Genomic DNA, 19,394 nt, shown 5'->3' on the forward strand with positions numbered 1-19,394 from the left:
CTCAGTTCATCTGCAGAAAGCCTGTGCCCGCAGACTGGCATGAAACCCCAGAATACCCAGCATGGTCTGCACCCTGGACATCGTCCAGGAATCCAGCACACCCCTCAGTTCCGCAGCCCTGCTCCTCAAGCTGCCGCTGGGGGGCACCCTCCAGGGGTCCAGCAGACCCCTGGGGCCTCTTCAGCCCTGTGGCCAGGCTGAGCCAGGGAGCGGCCCCTAGGGATTGAACACAGGCCATGCGGGCTGCAGTGCCACCACTGGGCAGCAGAGGGCAGTGTTTGCCAGGACACACCGAGGACACAGGCTCCGAAATCCACCCAGAGCAGGCCAGGGTAGAGGCTGTGGGGCAGGTCCTCTAGGAGCAGGGGGCTGCAGGATGGGGTCGCCCTTACCTACGTCTCTCAAGCACCTCACGGTGACGGCGAAGCCCTTGGTGCGCGGCAGCAGGTGGTGCTTGAGGCTTGGCAGGCCCTTGGCTTGCGCCACCTGCATGCTGATCTTGTGCTTCTTCTCCGTGAAGCGCGTGCCCTCGCAGTGGATCAGGAACTGGAGGCAGAGGGTGACGTCACACAGGCCCCAAGGTCACATACAATCCCGGGTCCCAAGGTCACGTGCGACCCAGATCAGTGTCCCAAGGCTGCACAGGGACCCAGCACACAGCCCAGGTCAGTGCCCCCAGCCCAGGACGGGCCTGGTGGCACATACAGCCCCAGCTCCCTCAAGGTCCCAAGGCCACACACTACCCCAGGTCGCTCGAGATTCTGGAGTCAGAGTCCCAACTTCACACAACTGCACAATCACACACAATCCCGTGCTCCCCCTGGTCTTGAAGAGACACAGGGTGCCATGGCCCTGCAAGCCAGAAGGACACGCGGCCCGTGCTACGTACGAGGTACTTCTCGGGGTGGTCCCGCAGGCGCAGCAGGCTCTGAGCCACTGTCTGGCGGTCTTGTTCCCACTTGCGTGTGCAGAAGATCATCTCCGTGAAGTACCACATCCAGCCGATGATGGGGACGTAGGCCAGCTCCTTCTTGGCCAGGACTTTGGAGTTCTGAAACACAGGAAGCAGCAGAGTCCATGCAGGAGCAAGGGCTCCTCCCCCGGCTCTCGGAGAGTCATTCACACCAAGGCTGCCGGGATAGTTCCAGAACCAGCAAGGCCAAAGCCAGCGGCCCTGGAGCCCTGCCCATGGCATGAGCCAAAGGCCCAGGCTGTGCTCACTGCTGGGCAGGGGAGAAGGCAGGGACGCCGGGGGGCGGGGCCAGGGGTCTGCAAAGGTGCCGGCCACCAGCCAAGGCAACGTAAGGGTCTTGAGGACACCCCAGTGGTCACCCGAGCCCTCTGGACCACCAACCAGCTAAGCCCATCACATGAGGTGTGTGACACTAGTTTGCACAACTCCTTCCCATGGATCTCAGTCCTCAGCAAAATTCGCCAAGCTTTGCAGACAGGGCAAACTCGACTCACCGGGCATTCTAGGAAGCTAGCCCGGGAGGTCCTCGGAGTCAGCAGGCTGGCACTTGGTGGGGCCAGGAGTCTACTTGGATGGCGGGTGCACCGGTGCTCAATACCCCTTGTCTCACTCACACATCTCCAAGGCCCACCTGCTCCAGTGCCCACCAGTGACCTTCCCAAGGCTGGCCCACCTGCAGGGCCCTGCGGCGGGCTCCCTGCCAGCCTCCACTGGGCCAGGAAGCACTGGGGTTCCGGTGAGTGGCCGGGGCAAAGGAGCCACGGAGCGGCTTCTTCTCTAGCGACTTGGCTTCTCTACCTCCCACCCTTTCCTTTTGGAACTGGTCATGCTGCTCCTCCGCTGATGGGATGGACGAGCAGGCTGAGCTGTTTCCATGACAACCATCTGGGTCTGTCCCTGAGCCTGAGCGGCCCAGAGCACGAAGTGCGGATGCTCCCACAGGCCTCTCTCCTCCACTCTCCTCTCCCCCCTTTCTTCCAGGGCAGCAAGAGAACCTCGGCTTGATACAGAGGCAGTAAGCAAGCATGGGAAAGGTGTGAGCAGCTGAAAAACTTCTGGGGCCGGGCGTGGTGGCCCACACCTGTAATCCCAGCATTCGGGAGGCTGAGACAAAGGGTCAAAGGTTCGCGGCCAGCCTCAGCTACGTAGCGAGGCCCTCGGCAACTTAGTGAGACCCTGCTTCAAAATTTAAGAACAAAGAATAGGCTGGGGGTGTAGCTTAGAGGTAGAATGCCCCTGGCTTCAATCTTCAGTATCTCAAAAAAAAAAAAAAAAAAAAGTTCTTCCCCCAATGGAGAAGAAAAAACTCCTTTCAGATCTAGTATCACCATTTTTGGACACAAATCCAACCTGCAAATTCCCTTGAAGAGAAAGTAGCCAAAAATTTGAAGCTGCAGAGGACTTGAAGGTGAGTCCTGGGGCGAGAGAACTCACCGGTGCAGTGGGGGGGAAGGCTTCTGTGTGCCATGTGCAGAGCCAGGTCCCTTGTATTCTATACCAACAGGGGGCACCCCTTTAGAGGTGGCCAACAGGCTCGAATGCACACGGCTCACAGCAGGGGAGCTGAGGCCTCCCCACAGCTGCCGCCTTCTTCCATCAGGACTCTCATGCTCTGAGAGCCGCGCACTCAGGGACCCCGGTTCTCCTTTTGGGCGCAGGCTGTGCGTGACAAGGCCCCGGCCAGTGTTCCCAGCTGGTCCCTCAGCCAGTGTAGGCTCCTGGCTGGGGCTGGCGGTGTGCCACCGGGTCTGCTGAGGCTGTACGGGTGCTGGAGCTTCTGGGGAGGATCCTGCTCCTTGATAGGAAGGAAGGGCTGGAGGGAGCGGAGAGGGAGGAGGTGAAAAAGAGGGAGAGGAAGAGGAGGAGAGAGGGGAGGGGCAGAGCAGAGGGGAGAGGTCTGTCCTGCCTTCCTCTCTCCCAGCTGGTTGTTGGATCACAGCTTTGGCCAACAGCAGCCGGTGGCTGTGAGCAGGATTGCAACCCCCGGCCCTGCCCGAGGCAGCTCACTCACAGCACCCCAAGGCTCCACCTGAGTCCTGCTGGTGCTGGACATAACTGGGGCTTTGTGGCTAAAGGTTCGCAGCCTGGTTTCTGCACTGTGCAGCAGGCTCAGGGCCTGAAGAAGCGCTGACGGGGCCTCGACCACACTCTGGCTCCCGCTCAGCTTTGCCTTTTACAGTGAGGAGTTGAACCAGTGTTCAGCGCTGAGAATGAGCCTGCACTCTATGCTGTAAAGGACAAGGAAGTGCCTGCCACTCCGATCACGGAGCATGGAGACAGTGTCCTCTGGGTCACGCTCTCCCTGGGAGCCCATGGCCCTGACTCCCTCTCCTGCTCCTCTTCCTGTAGGGAGGGATGCAATGCGGGGATGCTTCCCACGCTCTCCGCCCTCCGCCTTCCTCTGTATCTGTTTCATCTGCCTTTAAGATGAAAATAAAATAAACTCTGCTTAGGGGAAGGAAGATTCTCTGATGAACTAAGCTTGGGTTCTGGTAGGTTAAAACTATTTTTAAAAATTACACATACCAGCTAGGCGTGGTGGTGCACGCTTGCAATCCCAGTACTTGGGAGGCTGAGACAGGAGGATCGCAGCTCGCGGACAGCCTCAGCTACCTAGTGAGGCCCTCTGCACCTTAGTGAGACCCTGTTTCAAATAAAGAATAAAAAAATAGAGCTGGGGGTAGCTGGGAAGGTAGAATGCCCCTGGGTTCCATCCCCAATAATAAATAAATATTAAAAATAAAATTACACATACTCATATTCCCTCCAAAAGTCACGTGTGGTCACATGAAGGCACTACAAAGGTCACTTGTTCTACAGTGGTGGCCCCAGGGTCTGTGCAGGGACCGGTGTCAGCCGACCCTGGCTGAGAGGACAGGCAGGTGGACCGTCTGCCTGTGGATCCGCCCCGCAGGGCTCACCGGGGGCTTAGTGGCGGCCTTGGTGAGCTGCTCCCGGAAGGGAAGGAACGCCAGGACGGCGATGGGATTTCAAAGACGCACAGGCGGCAGTGACTCGTCTGTATTTCCACCACCACGTTCACTCACGGGGACTGTTTACATGTCCCACGGTGGAAGTGTTTTGTGGATTCGGGGTATGCTATAGATCAAGCAACATATAATCCCAGAGAGGGGCCGAGTCTGCTTGTGCAAGTGCAGCCCCCGCCCTCAGGGAGGAGCGGTCCTGACAGGGACGGTGCGGTCCACGGAGCCCGGAATGGTCACTCTCTGTCTGGCCTGTTAGAGGAAGTTTGTCAACCCTCAATAATGTAGAGCCACTAAAATTTGTTTTCTGTATTTAATGGCTGGGGAAATGATAACTTCTAGATTTTTTTTTTTTTGGGGGGGTACTGGTGATCTAACCCTTCTACATCCAGGCTACATTTCCCAGACCTATTTTATATTTTATTTGGAAACAGGGTCTCTTAAGCTAGCGTGGCTGGCTACAAACCTGCGCGATCCTCCTGTCTCCACCTCCCAAGCGCAGGGATTACAAGCGTGCGCCACCACGGCCGGCTAGATTTTTTTTTAAAAAAGATCTAGAACCTAAAGCTGAGTCTCCAGCATGAATATGATTATGGAAAGAATAAAGCAGAGAAAAATATCAGTTATTGCCGGGTGGTTGGAGGATAGCTGATTTTTATGCTGTTAGATTTTTTAGTAGAAAAATATTTTAGTGTTCTCCTAATGCTGCATTTATTTATTTATTTATTTATTTATTTATTTATTTATTTATTTAATTTGGAGGGTTGTACTGGGAATGGAACACAGGGACATTCTACCTCCAAGCTATACCCTCAACCCTATTTTTTATTCTTTATTTTAAAACACGGTCTCATCGCTGGGCGTGGTGGTGTACGCTTGTAATCCCCACACTTGGGAGGCTGAGACAGGAGGATCACACAGGTTCGAAGCCAGTCTCAGCTACTTAGTGAGGCTCTCAGTAACTTAGTGAGACACTGTTTCCAAAAATAGGTCTGGGAGTATAGCCCAGAGGTAGAAAGCCTCTGGGTTCAACCCCCAGTACCACCAAAAAATAAAAATAAAAACAAATAAAAAATAAAACACGGTCTCACTGAGTTGCAAAGGGCCTCACTAAGTATCGAGGCTGCCTGCGATCCTAGATCCTCCTGTCTTGGCCTCCTGAATGTGGGATGACAAGCATGCGCCACCACGCCGGGCTCCAGAGAGTCTGGTTTTAACCAGGCTCTTCCATGGCCCATCTGTGTGACTTCAGTCAAGATACCTCACATTCCTGGCCTTCAGTCTCCTCTACTACGTTAGAAGGAAATTCATACCAACCTTATGGTGCTCCCATGAAGGTGTAATAGCATATGGGAACCTGCACACGTTGATTATCAGGGAGCAGACACGGTGTCCAATGTCTCTTCCACAAAACTCATTTTCTAAGCCATCCTTTAGCATACAGTGAGTAAAACATCGTGCTTATTTCAGTGCCACTCGACGGGCCCTGTGCTGACTTATATCCACTAACTCATTTACCACTAACAGACGAGAAGTTATTAAAAAACATTCACAATCCCCTGGGAAACAGAATTAATAAACTATAAACGCCATGACCCTTCCAGGGCGATGAAAGTTGCTCTGTGTGGTCAGTAACATCTTTAAGAGAGTGTAAAGGAAAACATCCCAGTTGCATTGATTGTGGGTTTAGCTTGAAGGGAGATCCGGCAGGCTTCCCCGAGGAGTTCGGCTCATGTGCCCAGCCATCAAGATGTAAGCATGTCTAGAACATCAAACATTTCACAGGCAGTACAGGATAATCCACAAAGGATAAGGCAGAAGGTCCTGCCTGACCACTTCTAGTGGTAGTAGGGTACCGTTGTCGTGGCATGTCCTACAGGTAAAAGCTCACAGAACACCCGAGCCTGTGGGAGTGTGAGCGGGTGTGAGGGGGCTTAAGAATTGTTACTGCGGCTGCCTGGTCCATGTAGTGAAGCAGCCGTGGTCAGGACCAGCCATCACCAGGGACACAGCTGGTCCCAAGGGCCCAGAGGGCCACACCTGGCCCAAGTAGGTGCAGAGCCCTGTTGGGGGCAGAAAGAATCACTCTACCCACTGCTGAGACCCACTGCATTCCAACGCAGGCCGCTGGCTCTCACCTCCACCACGAAAAAGATAAGGATTCTCGCGTGAAGGCTTTTCTTCAAGATGGCTGTCACCAAGTGGTAAAATTAAACTGTGCTCCAATGCTGGTGGGAGCCAGTAGGGAATCTTGCACATTTCTGCAATGTCCCCACCTCCTCTTACCATTGCCCAGGGACCAGCAGAGGATCTGCTCAGAGGCAGGGATTGCCAGGTGACATTTGCTTAAGTATCACTTCCTGGCTTTCAAATATACAACCAGCTGGGCATGGTGGCACACACTTGTAATCCCAACATTTGGGAGGCTGAGAAAGGATTGTGCTTTGTGGACAGCCTCGGCTATTTAGTGAGGCCCTTTGCAACTCAATGAGAAAATAAAGAATAAAAACAAATAGGGCTGCAAAATAAATAAAAACAAATAGGGCTGGGGGTATAGCTCAAAGGTAGAATGCCCCTGGGTTCCATCCACAAAATATATGTGTGTGTGTGTGTGTGTGTGTGTGTGTGTGTGTGTGTATTTGTGTGTCGGTTTGGCCACCAGTTAGTCATTCGGGTTTACCCACTGTTATTTATTTCTACTAAAACAAAGTTTAGTGGAACTTTGAAAACGAATAAGACATTTGTTAAAAAATCAATAGGCTGAAAGGTGCACACTTCAAGCCTTTACAGCTGGGGATGAGCAGCGAGTGTGTGGGTTGGACGGCCCAGCCCGGCTGCGGAGGCCACACCGAGGACCAGAAGACAGGAGCTCGCGTGCTCTCACGTGACGTGTAACCCAGCTGCACTGACCCCAAGCTGCCCTGTTCACGCAAAGGCATTTGGAGAGGACCGTGGGACTAGGTGCCCTGCAAGGGCTCACCCTGCCCTGGAGGCATCAGTCCAGTGGGTGAGGAACCACAGAAAGCCGGGCACTTGTTACATCTCTGCCTCTGATCCCCCCAAGGAAGCTCTTGAGCACACCCTCGCTCTCACAAGAGAAAGGACTGGCTAGGTCTGTACGCGTCCCTGAAGTCTAAGACCCTAGGTAAAGCTCACGATGAGGAACCAGTAGCTGTGAGCGTGTGCATGCACGTGTCCGCAAACATGCACACACACATCACAAGGTGAGAGACTGCACTGGTGCCAGCTACGGTGGTACAAACGTCGCCCCGTCCTGCCGAGCACGCTTTCCTGCCCTGGCTGTCCACGTCCTCTGGTGCCCAGAGGGAAATGGCGGGGCCTGTATGCTACCAGAAGAATCTCGAGAGCTCTCCAACAAAATGAACCCAGTTCCACAATTAGTCACAGCAACAGGGGAAATGCAGCACCAACCACACGTGAAACAAGAGCGCTAAGAATCCTCTCTCAGACTGGAAATGAGCAGGCCTCGCTCGGCAAAGTCGAGCCGCATGCGCGGAGCTCTGGCTCCTGAGCACACCGTCCTCCCCCAGCCGAGGCCACGAGGTGTTCTTGGTCAGAGGGTGTAGCGAAAGCCGGGCGTGGCGGCGCACGCTGGTAATCCCAGCATTCGGGAGGCTGAGATAAGAGGAGCGTGGTTCGAGGACAGCTACTTAGTGAGGCCCTCTGCAAGTCAGTGAGACCCTGTTTCAAAATAAAGAATAAAAAATAGGGCTGGGGGTGTAGCTGGGAGATAGAATGCCCCTGGGTTCCATCGCCAGTACTGCAAGAAAAGGAAGAGGAGGAGGAGGAGGAGGAGGAGGAGGAGGAGGAGGAGGAGGAGGAGGAGGAGGGGGAGGAGGAGGAGGAGGAGGGGGAGGAGGAGGAGGAGGAGGAGGAGGAGGAGGAAGATACGAGTGAATAGGTGAGAAAACTGGGGATCCACAAGGGGCTGAGCTCAGCGGGGTATTTATCACTCCTGCCTCAGCTCCGAGGGGTCACGGCAGTCAGGACAGAACAGATGAGAGAATCCTTGCACACGGCCCGTCTGCCCTTCCTCACAGCCCTCTCCCAGTTCCTGTTCTTTTTTTTTTTTTTTTTTTGGGGGGGTCTGGTGATAGAACCCAGGGGCATTCAACCTCCAAGCTACACCCCCTGCCCCATTTTTTATTCTTTATTTTGAAACCGGGTCTCACTAAGTTGCGGAGGGCCTAAGTAGCTGAAGCTGTCGGCGAACCATGATCCTCTGAGCTCAGCCTCCCAAATGCTGGGATTACAAGCGTGTGCCACCACGCCCAGTTCCAGTTCCTGTTTTATTTTATTTTTTGTGGTACTGGGGATGGAACCCAGGGGCATTCTACCTCTGAGTTATATCCCCAGCCCTATTTTTTATCCTTTTATTTTGAAACAGGGTCTCACTGAGTTGCAAAGGGCCTCACTTAGTAGCTGAGGCTGGCCATGAACCGCGATCCTCTGAGCTCAGCCTCTCCAAAGCTGGGATGACAAGCGTGCGCCACCGCCCGGCAGTTCCTGTATTAAAAGGCCAGCCCAGGTCTTCCTGGGACGCCTGCAGGTCTGAGTGATGGGAAGAGGAGCAGAAGGCACTGCAGGAGCTGTGTTCGGCTCAACGCCCCGCAGGCCTCCGGTGGTGTTCTCAACAGTCGCAGGATGACCACGAGGGGCAGTGAGTGTGGTGAGCGGCGTCCTCCCAGAGCAGACAGTATGGCTGCGGCACTTGCCGAGGGCTGGCGGCAGAGGGGGCAGGCCACCCCTGGCCAGCACTGCCATGGCCTGCTGCTATACGCCTGCTTTATAACTGCCCAGGTGGGCCACTCCAGCTTGCTAATAAGACACTGCTGTTCCATAAGGCCTTGCTAGGCCTCACTCGGGACAACACTTTAAAAAATGACGCGCACACTGGTGTTTTTGGCGTGGCCTGTTCAGGTGCTCAGGTGCAGCAGTCCTGGGGGGCCGCCCCTTCCTTCCTCGCCAGCTCTTCATCCACCGGCGTCCTTGGTCACCTCTATCTGCCACTCCAGATCCCAGCTCGCCTGGTCCAGTGGGGCAGTTGGGGCAGACAGCAATGTCCCACCATCATGGCAGTTGGGGCAGCCTGTCTGGAGCTGAGTACAGAGGCCCAGTTCATTCTGGCATAGATGTGGCAATACTTGTGCCCCATAAAAATGGTGAGGATTAAGCCAGGGGCACACCTGTAATCCCAGTACTGAGGAGGCTGAAATGGGAGGATCGCAGGTTCAAGGCCAGCCTCAGCAACTTAGTGAGACCCTGTTTTAAAGTGGTGGCACACGCTTGTGATCCCAGCGCTTGGGAGGCTGAGACAGGAGAATCGCACAGATTCAAGGCCAGCCTCAGCTACTTAGTGAGGCTCTCAGCAACTTAGTGAGACCCTGTTTCCAAATAAAATATGAAATAGGTCTGGGATGTGTAGCCTGGAGGTAGAATGCCCCTGGGTTCCATCCCAGTACCACCAAAATAAATAAATAAATAAATAAATAAATAAATAAATAAATAGTAGGCTGGACATGGTGGCGCACACTTGTAATCCCAGTACTTGGGAGGCTGAGACAGGAGGATCACGCAGGTTTGAAGCCAGCCTCAGCTACTTAGTGAGGCTCTCAGCAAGGTAATGCGACCCCGGGCTAGGCCCTCGAACCTAACTAAGCATGAACATTATTCCAGCAGAAGCTTCTAACAACACAGAAGGAGGTTACTAACTGTTTCTAAAACGTCAGAAAAGAGCCAGGCGTGGTGGTGCACACTTGTCATCCCAGCACTCGCGAGGCTGAGAGAAGAGGCTCGTGGTTCGCTGCCAGCCTCAGCTGGGGGTGTAGCGCAGAGGTAGAATGCCCCTGGCTTCCATCCCCAGTACGGCAAAAAATAAAAATTAAAAAGGTCACAAAGCCTTCCCAAGGTCACACGATGGCCAAGAGGTGCCAAGGTCAAACACAGGGCCCAGGACTGGGGCCATTGCTGTTTCGCACTCTCTCCCGCCACCCGTGTCAGAACCATCAGGAAGAAGCAGAAAGGAGATCGCTGCCCCCGATGCTGAGCACAGAGGACGTGGAGGCTGCTTTTGAAGGTCTTCCCTGTGGGGCTGTTTCAGATGTTCGAGGACAAAGCACGGGAACGCACGGATTGGAGGAGTGCCACGAATGAGGGGTAATAGGAAGTCACGTCTGTGTGGCCTCTACAGATGAGTCTACATCAACACTTTTTTCTACAGATAAAGTTTGGCTTTCTTAAAGTTATCCCTTTACGATCAAACTTTAAGAAATGCTCACTTTCAAACACATGTGAGCTTCTACAGAAGGAGCTGTATGTTTTCTTTAGTGACACTGGGATTGAACTCAGGAATGTTCCGCCTCTAAGCCACAGCCCTGGTCTTTTTTTCTTTTTATTTTGAAATAGGGTCTCACTAAGTTACCATGCACTGGTCTGGAACCTGCGATCCTCCTGTCTCGGCTTCCAAAATACTGGGAATGCGGGCCCGCGCCACCGCTGCGGGCTCAGAATGAACCATCGCCAATGTTGATCGGGAATGTTCTGGCAGAATAAAATGAGAACGCCGATAGTGTGGGCTCGGGTCTGCTTTCAGCGTGCAGGGGAGGCTCTCGGGTTTTACAACGTGATCTTACAGAGGGCTGGGCACATCATTCCCCCCTCGGTCAAAACAGCAACGTGCACATCCCAGTCCCAGCCACCCCACAGGGAGTAAGGCAGAGCTGTAGCCTGTTGAGAGGTTCTGTGTGTGCTCGGCCCTGCCCCAGAGGGCGCCTCTGACCCTGTCCCTGGGGTCAGAGCCCCCGAGCGCGGCTTCCACGAGTGGACAGACAGTTGACCTCCCTCAGGCCCCGTGGCTCCCCACGCCTGTCCCCTGCCTCCTATTTATCCCTTCACCCCAACCTCTTGTCCACTCCTAAAGTCATGCCCGCTCTTTATGGCTTCGCTCCAATGTCGCCACCCTCTCGGAGACTTTGCTAAACCCAGCTGTAAGCTGGTCAACGCCAGAGCATTGGACTAGCTGCTAAAATCCTGCCATTCTTCCCCACAGACTGGCAAACACAGCTGCCCGCAAGCCAGCCTCCCCTCCAAGATGCCCCTTTGTGCTGCTGCCCCAGCGCCTCCCTGGGGCTTTCTCAGCACCCCAAAAGCTCACCCCACAGCCTCTTGGGGCCTGCTGGGTGCTGGTCACACACACACCCCACATCCCCAGGAAAAAGGCTCCGCCCCTTATTCCTGTCCTTAGACCGGGCCTTGCAGAACAGGTGTATACACCTGTAACCTCTCTTCTTACTCTGCAGAGTCCTTGGGGGCAAGGACTGTGTCTCTCAACCTCCAGCACCCAGCACACCATCTCCTACAGAAACACACACACAATTTACACTCCTTGGATACATACCGTGGGCATGTACCCATTGTAATCGTCCTCATGAGCCTTCCTGTTTGAAGGGCAGACCTGGCTTTGAGAGGGACATGAGAGTCCCCTCTGCTCAGGCATAGTGATTACTCTCCCCTTTCTACAGGGCTCTTCACAGAGAAATGCAAACGTAGCCAGGTGTGGTGGTGCACGCACATCTGTAATCCTAGTACTGGGGAGGCTGAGACAGGAGGATCACAGGTTCGCAGCCAGCCTTAGTAACTTAGTGAGGTCCTCTGCAACTTCTGAGACCCTGTTTCAAAATAAATTAATGGGGATGGGGATGTAGCTCAGAGGTAGAATGCCCTAGGTTCTGTGCCTAGTTAAAAAAAAAAAAAAGCAACTGAATTTCAATCTGCTTTCAGACCAAGCTCATTATATCCTGAGTAATATTTACTAAATGGAAAAGCAAAGGTCTGAGGCTGTCTTGGCCCAGTGTGCAGAGGCCTCTGCGGTGGCCCCAGCGGCCCTGGCCTCCTGGTTCCTGGCTCCTGGTCTTACCATTCTGAGCACAGCCAGGCTCACTAGTTCACTTCTAACAAGTGAAACAGAAGTGACGGGCGTCCTTTTGCATCCCAGCTATAAACACACTGCAGCTTCTGCTCTGGGCACCCCTCCTCTCTGATGCCCTCCATGCCCCAGGCAAGCGGCTGCCCTGTCCAGGGTGCTGTGCGGGGCCCACGTGCAGGGATGGAGGCCTGCAGCAAACCCACTGGTGAGCTTGGAAGCAGACCATGAGCACGTCGAGCCCTCACACGAGACCACCACCCAGCCAGACTCACCTCCAGGGAGGAGGGCGTCGGTGTGGGTCTGAGATCCCGAGCCAAGACTCTGTAGCCCCGGCCCACGCCATGGCAGGCCATCCCCAGGAGCCAGGTCAGAGGACGGACTGACCACCAGCCTCACCAGTGGTCAAGGCTTCTTACTTTTATAACTAGCTTTTTTTTTTTTCTGGTACTGAGGATTGAACCCAGGGGCATTCTACTTCTGAGCTACACCTCCAGCCCTATTTTTTATTCTTTATTTTGAAACAGGGTCTCACTGAATTGCAAAGGGCCTCTTAAGGCTGTCACTGAACTGAGATCCTCACATCTCAGCCTCCCAAATTCTGGAATTACAAACATGCACCACCACGTTTGGCTTATTGTTTAAATTTATTTATTTATTGCTTTTTGGTACTAGAGATTGAACTCAGGAGCATTCTACCTCTGAGCTACATCCCTCTTTATTTTTTTATTTTGAAACAGGATCTTACTAATTGCTGAGGTTAGCCTTGAACCTGCAATCCTTCTATCTCGGCCTCCTAGTACTAGGATTACAAGCATGTGCCACCACGCCTGGCCAAAGCCTCTTTTGAAGAGAATTTCATCACTCTCTCTCAAAGACAATTTAATAAACTCTTGTTCAAGAATTCCTGAAAACTGCATTTGGTTCAATTTAAACTCATTTCCTCTGGGGCTATTATAGGTGAAGATGAAAAACACAGGATCAGGGCAGTTTTTCTTATCTCTCTATCTACACTGAGAATTGAACCCAGAGGCATTTTACCTCTGAGTCCGGAGACCCGCTGCCTTGACAGGATGCTGAGTACGGGAGGACGCTGAGCACGGGGTCCGGGAGGCGTTGGTGTGCCAGGGCGTGAGCTCTGAGGCAGGGCCGACACCAGCCGCAGGCCCACACGTGGGCAGGACCGTGCCTCTGATCCTCAGGCGCCATGACAAACCGGGCCAGGGACTGTGACATTTTAAGGGTGTGGTTTTGCCTCAGAGAAAACACAAACCATGGAACTATTATAACCAAGCCTCTGTCCAGGGCTTCTGTGGCAGAAGAGGGCAGGCACAGTGCTCCTATCTTGTGCATGGCGCCGCTTTCCACAGTTTCAGTTACTGCAGCCAACTGTGGGCTGGAAATATTATGTGGAAAGTTCCAGAAATAAGCAATTCACAAATTTTAAATAACCTGTTCTGCAGGATATCGCTATTGAGATTTTCGTTGTTATCATCAGCTATTGTTAATCTCTTACTGTCCTAGTTTATAAGGTAAACTTCACCATAGCTGTGTGTGTACAGGAAAACACAGGGTACACGGGCTACGGGAGAATGGGCGGTCTAACATCCTCAAAGTTTTGGAACATATGCCCAAGGGTGAAAGAGGGCTGTTATACTGGAATTTTTGCTTTTGTTTTGAAAATATATTTGCGCACGCGCGCGCACACACACACACACACACACACACACACACACACACACACGTTTAACAGGAAAACAAAGGAGAATCTGTTGGCCAAAAGTACTTGTCCTCTTCGCAGTGGAACCAGGCCCCCTGAGCTCCAGCCCCACTGTCCTCCATGGTCTCAACCTTCTACACCCTAAACACTATTGCTATCAAACCATGTGCACTGTGAGCAGCCCCTTGACTCTGCGGGGAACTGCTCTCAGCTGCAAAGCCCGTCTACAGGTTCTGGTGCAGATACCAGCCCTTCTCCAGCCCTGGCCAACATATGCTGTGGTACCCACTGCAATGTTTACATGCCAAGGATAACTGTAAGTCAGCGGCGTGATGCCGGCCCAACCATGACACACCTTTGTGTGTTAACGATGCCAAAGGTCAGTCAAAGAGACCCGGATGCAGAGGCCTGCACGCAACGTGCGAGCAGAAAGCAACCTGACTGGAGAAAAACAGAACTGAAAAACAGTTCTGGATTCTGCAGCTTAAACCTCCTCGCTTAGGGACTCCATGTTCTAATCTCCTCGCTTAGGGACTCCATGTTCTTAAGCCTACAATGATGGAAATTCAGAGAGGAACTTTGCCTGTGAGCCAGGAGGCGGCAGAGAAGGGTCATTGAGACTATGACTGGGAGTCAGAGCAGACACATTCAAATCCAAACCCAATTACAGCTGCATGACCTGCAGAATACGCGAGTGCTCTGTACTTAGCTGTTAAAAAGAGAGGGTGGCACGCCACCTGCGGTGCACCATCTACTCGATGCTTCCACAAGGATTAAATACGCCACCTGCATGTAGAATGCCTGGTGTAGTCATGGCTGGCCACCTCTAATTACTGCTCTTTAGATCTATCAATCCTGATTCCCGGCAAGAATGAAAAGCAGTTTTTTAACATTTTATCCTGTAAAAACTCTACCAATTCTTCTGCAAATTCCCAATGTCTGAGAGCAAAGGCAGCTACGGTGTGCCCAGAGGAGTGCATGAGAGAGGGAAGCTGCTCCCCACTTACCCCTAAGATTCCAAAGCGCTCGGCCAGGCTCCAGCCACAGAGGAAGTCGATTTCGAACTTGTGGTTGAGGACCACGATGGCGTTTTCCTTTCCGTACTTGGGATAGGCCCTTGGGTCTGTGTAGATGGTGCACTCCGTGCCTGACCACCACTCCAGAAGCATCACCAGCTCTGGAAGAGACCACAACAACAGACACATTTATCTCACCATCCTCTGGCCTCTGCCTGGGCCACGCTGGGAACAGGGCTCTGCCCTCCCCGCTGGGAGAGAAAGAGACTCAGGGGTAAAGTTTTGTTCTGGGTCATTTCAGCCCAAACCCTAGTTCTTGAAAGAGTTTAGAAGCAGAAAGAAAAATGAGAAAGACACCATGCCTTCGGGGAAGGCAAAGAGGAAGTATGGAGACAGCCAATGACTTATACTCCCTGATTAAATATTTTGGGAGAAAACAAATGAGAGGCTGAAGCCAGCCAGCACCCAGGCCCTTCTGTTGACAGAACTTGGAAAGGCAGTGAGAGATGATGGCCAGAATTCTTAAAGCCCTAGAAAATGACTAATAGGTACTTACCAATTGGAAAATGACTAATTAGTACTTATAATTGGCACTTGATAAACTCTATCAAAGAACACCAAGTACCCACTTTTTCTCTCCTATGGATGACATCTGGCGGGGGGGGGGCAGGAAATAACAGAACACCAGGGGCCAGAAAAACATAGGTCAATCACAGTGGCTATCCCAAAAGCTTCTGCAAAACTCTTCACACGTCTTTCAGAGGGGTCTGGGAAAGCATAAGCCTTTTTCCCCCAGGCAATACTGATCAATTCAAGTGGATTCTCAGTAAAGCCTCAGGCCCAGACTGCCAGCTCCCAACCTGGCAGCACCAGAAGCCCAGATGGTAGAAATGGTCCAGAAATATAGTTGAATGTTTGGGATCACACAGTACCCCAAAATGCATTTTTAAAGTTGGTTTTGGGAGGTGAGTGGGGACCCGAGTTCCCTCGAAGGCTGTACCCTTTTATCACCAGTTAGCAGGGTAACGATTTGGCAGCGGGCTCCCTCAGCACCAGCATCCCACCCCACCACACATGCGCACAAAGGCCAGTTTGTCTAACCTTTAACTGCCTCTGGACACCCTCCTCCCAGAGGCTCACCTCATAATGATGGGAGTGAGAGGAGGAGGAAAGCTCAGGGAGCTCTGCCAGTCTCAGAAAGTGAAGGCCATTTGTTTTTCCTCACAGGTGGAAGCCAGAGAGAAATTGGAAAATAAAAAGGGACTTGAGATAAAAGAGGGATGATGCCAGTGGAATCGTGGAAGGAGACTTGGGGAAGGAGGAGGGGAGGTGAAAGGGGAGGCCTAGTGAAAGAGACCGTTCAGCTGAGCTGTGTATACTAGTTTCAAGGGCAATTTCATATCATGTGCGGGGAAGGGTAGAACCTGGAGGGAAATGCACAGGTGCTGCACACGTGGACGCTTTTACCTGAACCTCGCGATGCTGCGTACCTACAGTGCACCGAGAAAGGCACACTCAAGAAAAACAAAAGCAGTAATGAAAACAGTGCACCAAGTAAAAAGCGAAGCCCGCGGGGGAGGCCAGAGAGCTCGCAATGCCCCTCCCGGGACGCAGAGGCCACTAGTGGCTCTCCCTGAGAGGGACCCAGGGGAAAGGCCAGGAGGAAGAAGCCAGGCCAGGGAAGCTCAGGACTGGAGACTCGTGGTGAGTGAGCACGTGGGCCTCACACTGACGCATCGATCCAGGGCCCTGCCTGGCATATCTGTGGGGCACACAGCACCCGGCCCAGGCACAGAAACCGAGGCCCCCTGAGTGTGGGACGCATTCCAAGACACACAGAGACTGGAAATCCGAGGACCACAGACAGAAAGGCACCTGGGAAGGGCCAGGCACTGCCAGGTGGAGGAGCCCTCTGAGCTCCACCGGAGTGCCTCAGTGAGTCAGGGGCGTGCGATCGCCCCACGGGTGGCCCATCTGGGTGCCACCCTGCTGCTCCTCACGCCCACATAATGGAAAAAGCAGAGGAGAAAGTGGCATGCTGGGCCGGAGGGCATTTGTTGTCACTTCTGTGCCGGCCCCGCAGTGACTCAACCAGAGCGATCTGGTGGCCTGGACATCAGTTCTCAGCTCAGTCTCTGAATGAGGCCAACAGCCCTGGATCCCTTGACTCATTGGTTCTTGGTCTCTCTGGGCCCGGGCTCGGCCATGTGGGCAGAAACGGAGCCAGGTGACTCGGTCCCCGGGTCCCCTGGTGGGACTAAGCCCTGCACTGACCATCTGGACGTGTGACTCAGGCCCGGCCAGTCAGCCCCGCCCTGGGGTCACCCTCATGAGCTGGTCACAGCAAGTCCCGCCCTGGCAAGGAGCTGTCTGCTCTCCTTCCTCAGCCCTCTGGACCCCCAAGACCTGCTGACTGACAGCTTGTGTGTGTGACCCAGTGTCCTTCTAAATACTGACATTTCAGTGCTCGGACAGAGTCAGATTCTATGGTAGCAACGAAAGGCCTTTGTTTTCTGGCCCAAGAAGGATGGATCCAGGGGTGGGTGTCCTCCCTCTCCTTCACATCTTCCCAGGAAACCGGCCCTCCCCACCCAAGAGTCCTCTAGACTCTGTCGCCTGGAATCTCTGCATTCCGGCTGCACTGCTGAAGTGAGGGATCCGACACGCTCTTCTCTGCCACCTGCAGTGGCCGAGCAGAGAAGGTGGCTGGAGATAGGGACACCCCCCCTGCCACGGCCCTGCCAAGAGCCCGCACGTGGGGCCCTGACTCTTGGCTCCCCACCCCACGGCTGATCGGGAGCCATGCGCCTGAGATAAAGTGATGTCGGACTTCGGACCCACATCTAAGCCGTGTGTGTCCCTCAGCGTCTTCTCTGCCCTCAGAAACACTCCCGTGGAGTGAATGAGGCAGAAACCCTGTCTTATGTGCCCCCGTTGCCACCCTCGAGCCCCTTTAGTATGAATTCAGAATAAAATGACACTGAAGTGTGAGCGTTTGTCCAAGCAGAGGAGAGGAGGGACGCATGGCGCGCAGGCGGGAAAGGGGGGGCCGCTGCTCAGGACGCACTCAGCCATCCTCAACAGCAGACAGCGGTTCTGGTACCTTCTACTGCGCTCTTTACCTTTCAGACAACCAAATGTTGTCAACTTTATTTTTCTTCCAGTGTCTCCGCCGGCAGCACAGTGAGGGCTGTCTGCTCAAGGAGCCGCCGTGCCCAGGTTGGGCACACACCAGCCCATCACTGCTGCCTGTTTTGCAACCCTGGCTTGGAGGCCTTCACCTCGGAACTGTAAACCATCACCTGCTATCTCGGGGGACGATAAAGGATGAAACACACATGGCCGCAAAGACAGGTGGCCTGAAATGCAGATACGGTTTTCTTGTATCTGTTATTGTGATGTCTCCTTAAAAGAAGTGCAGATAAGCAAAAAGTTAGACCAAAACAATGGAGGGAAAGAAGAGGGGCATCGATTTGCCCAGCCACAAAGGAGGAAGGTGATCGCAACTACCATTTACTGAGTAGTTCAGGATATCCTGTGAGCGCCCTGCCACTGACCCTGGGGTTCAGAGGCAAGGCCACCGCCCTCTCCATACCTAGAATGTGGTGTGCTGGCAGCACCTGGCCAGCAGGGGGCGGTGAGGAGTGGTTCTGCAGCCGGCCTTGGACTGGGTCCTCCCTCTGTCCTCCCTCTTTCCTCCCTCTTCTGATCCCGCTGCCCCACTGCCCTCTGGCTCCCCTTCCCTCTGGCTCCCCTGCCCTCTGGCTCTGTGGCTCATGGGTTTTTCTTCTAGCCCAGCCAAAACCTCACAGCATGATGATATGACGTAAGAATTTAGGGATACAGAGAGAACACCTTGTCTCAGAAGAGAAACGTCCCCAAACAACTGAGATGCAGAACTTGGGAGCAACCCAGCCCCTCGATGATAAAGCGACAAGCCCACAATCCCTCTGAAAGAGCACTCCCTGGGCAGTACGCAAATTAAACACTGGGTGACCAAGAACAGACCCTAGCCTCACTGGGATAGTAAAACACACTTGCCTGGTGGACTGGGGGTGCTAATGGGATACAGGGTAGGAAGCAGCCTGATTAGACACGTGGGCTAATGTGTGCGTGCCAGGAAAGCTGCTGTGCAATCGCAGCCCACCCTGCCTCGCCTCCAGCCCCGGCCCTCAGGCTCTGACGTCCTGAATGTTGAAAGCCCAGTCAGGGCAACACACTTTCTCTCTGATGTGTGCCACACTGCAATGCTCAGTGTGAACTTTTCCTTTATAACAAACCTCTTGTTTTGCCACTACTCACACCCAACAAGTTCTTCAATTCTTTTCTGCATCACAGTCAAGACCTCTTCAAACCCCACCTGTGACAAAGTCACAACCCATTCTTCAAAACAGCGACAGCTGACTTGCCAGGCGCCACTCCCTCTGGGCACTGGACAAGACTAGGAATCTGACTGCGATGGTCCCCCTCCTGCAGGGAATGTGGTGGCCTCCCTCTCGTGAGAAATACATTCCAAACTCTCAGTGGATGCCTGAAACCATGGAGAGCACAGAGTCTTACATATGCTAAGTTTTCTCCTATATTTTCATAACTGTAATAAAATTTAAATTAGGCACGGCAAGACAGGCGTGGTGGCGCACGCTTGTAATCCCAGTACTTGGGAGGCTGAGACAGGAGGATCGCGCAGGTTCGAAGCCAGCCTTAGTGAGGCTCTCAGCAAATTAGCGAGATGCTGTTTTCAAATAGAATATAAGTCTGG

The 19,394-nt window shown here is 53.4% G+C and overlaps 1 protein-coding gene across 1 annotated transcript in view; it reads right to left on the reverse strand.

Annotated features, from left to right (window-relative positions):
* Positions 1–19,394, reverse strand: part of AGPAT4 (1-acylglycerol-3-phosphate O-acyltransferase 4) — a gene marked incomplete at both ends in the record, with an annotated part of 82,173 nt that overhangs the window by 9,012 nt on the left and 53,767 nt on the right. The window contains 3 exons of the mRNA XM_080699901.1: positions 393–546; positions 890–1,051; positions 14,627–14,796. Of these exons, the coding sequence (XP_080556027.1) occupies positions 393–546; positions 890–1,051; positions 14,627–14,796 (486 nt within the window). The remainder of the gene's footprint in view (positions 1–392; positions 547–889; positions 1,052–14,626; positions 14,797–19,394) is intronic.

This window comes from Muscardinus avellanarius (genome assembly GCF_963383645.1).
Source record: "Muscardinus avellanarius genome assembly, chromosome: 8".
Lineage (NCBI taxonomy): Eukaryota > Metazoa > Chordata > Mammalia > Rodentia > Gliridae > Muscardinus > Muscardinus avellanarius.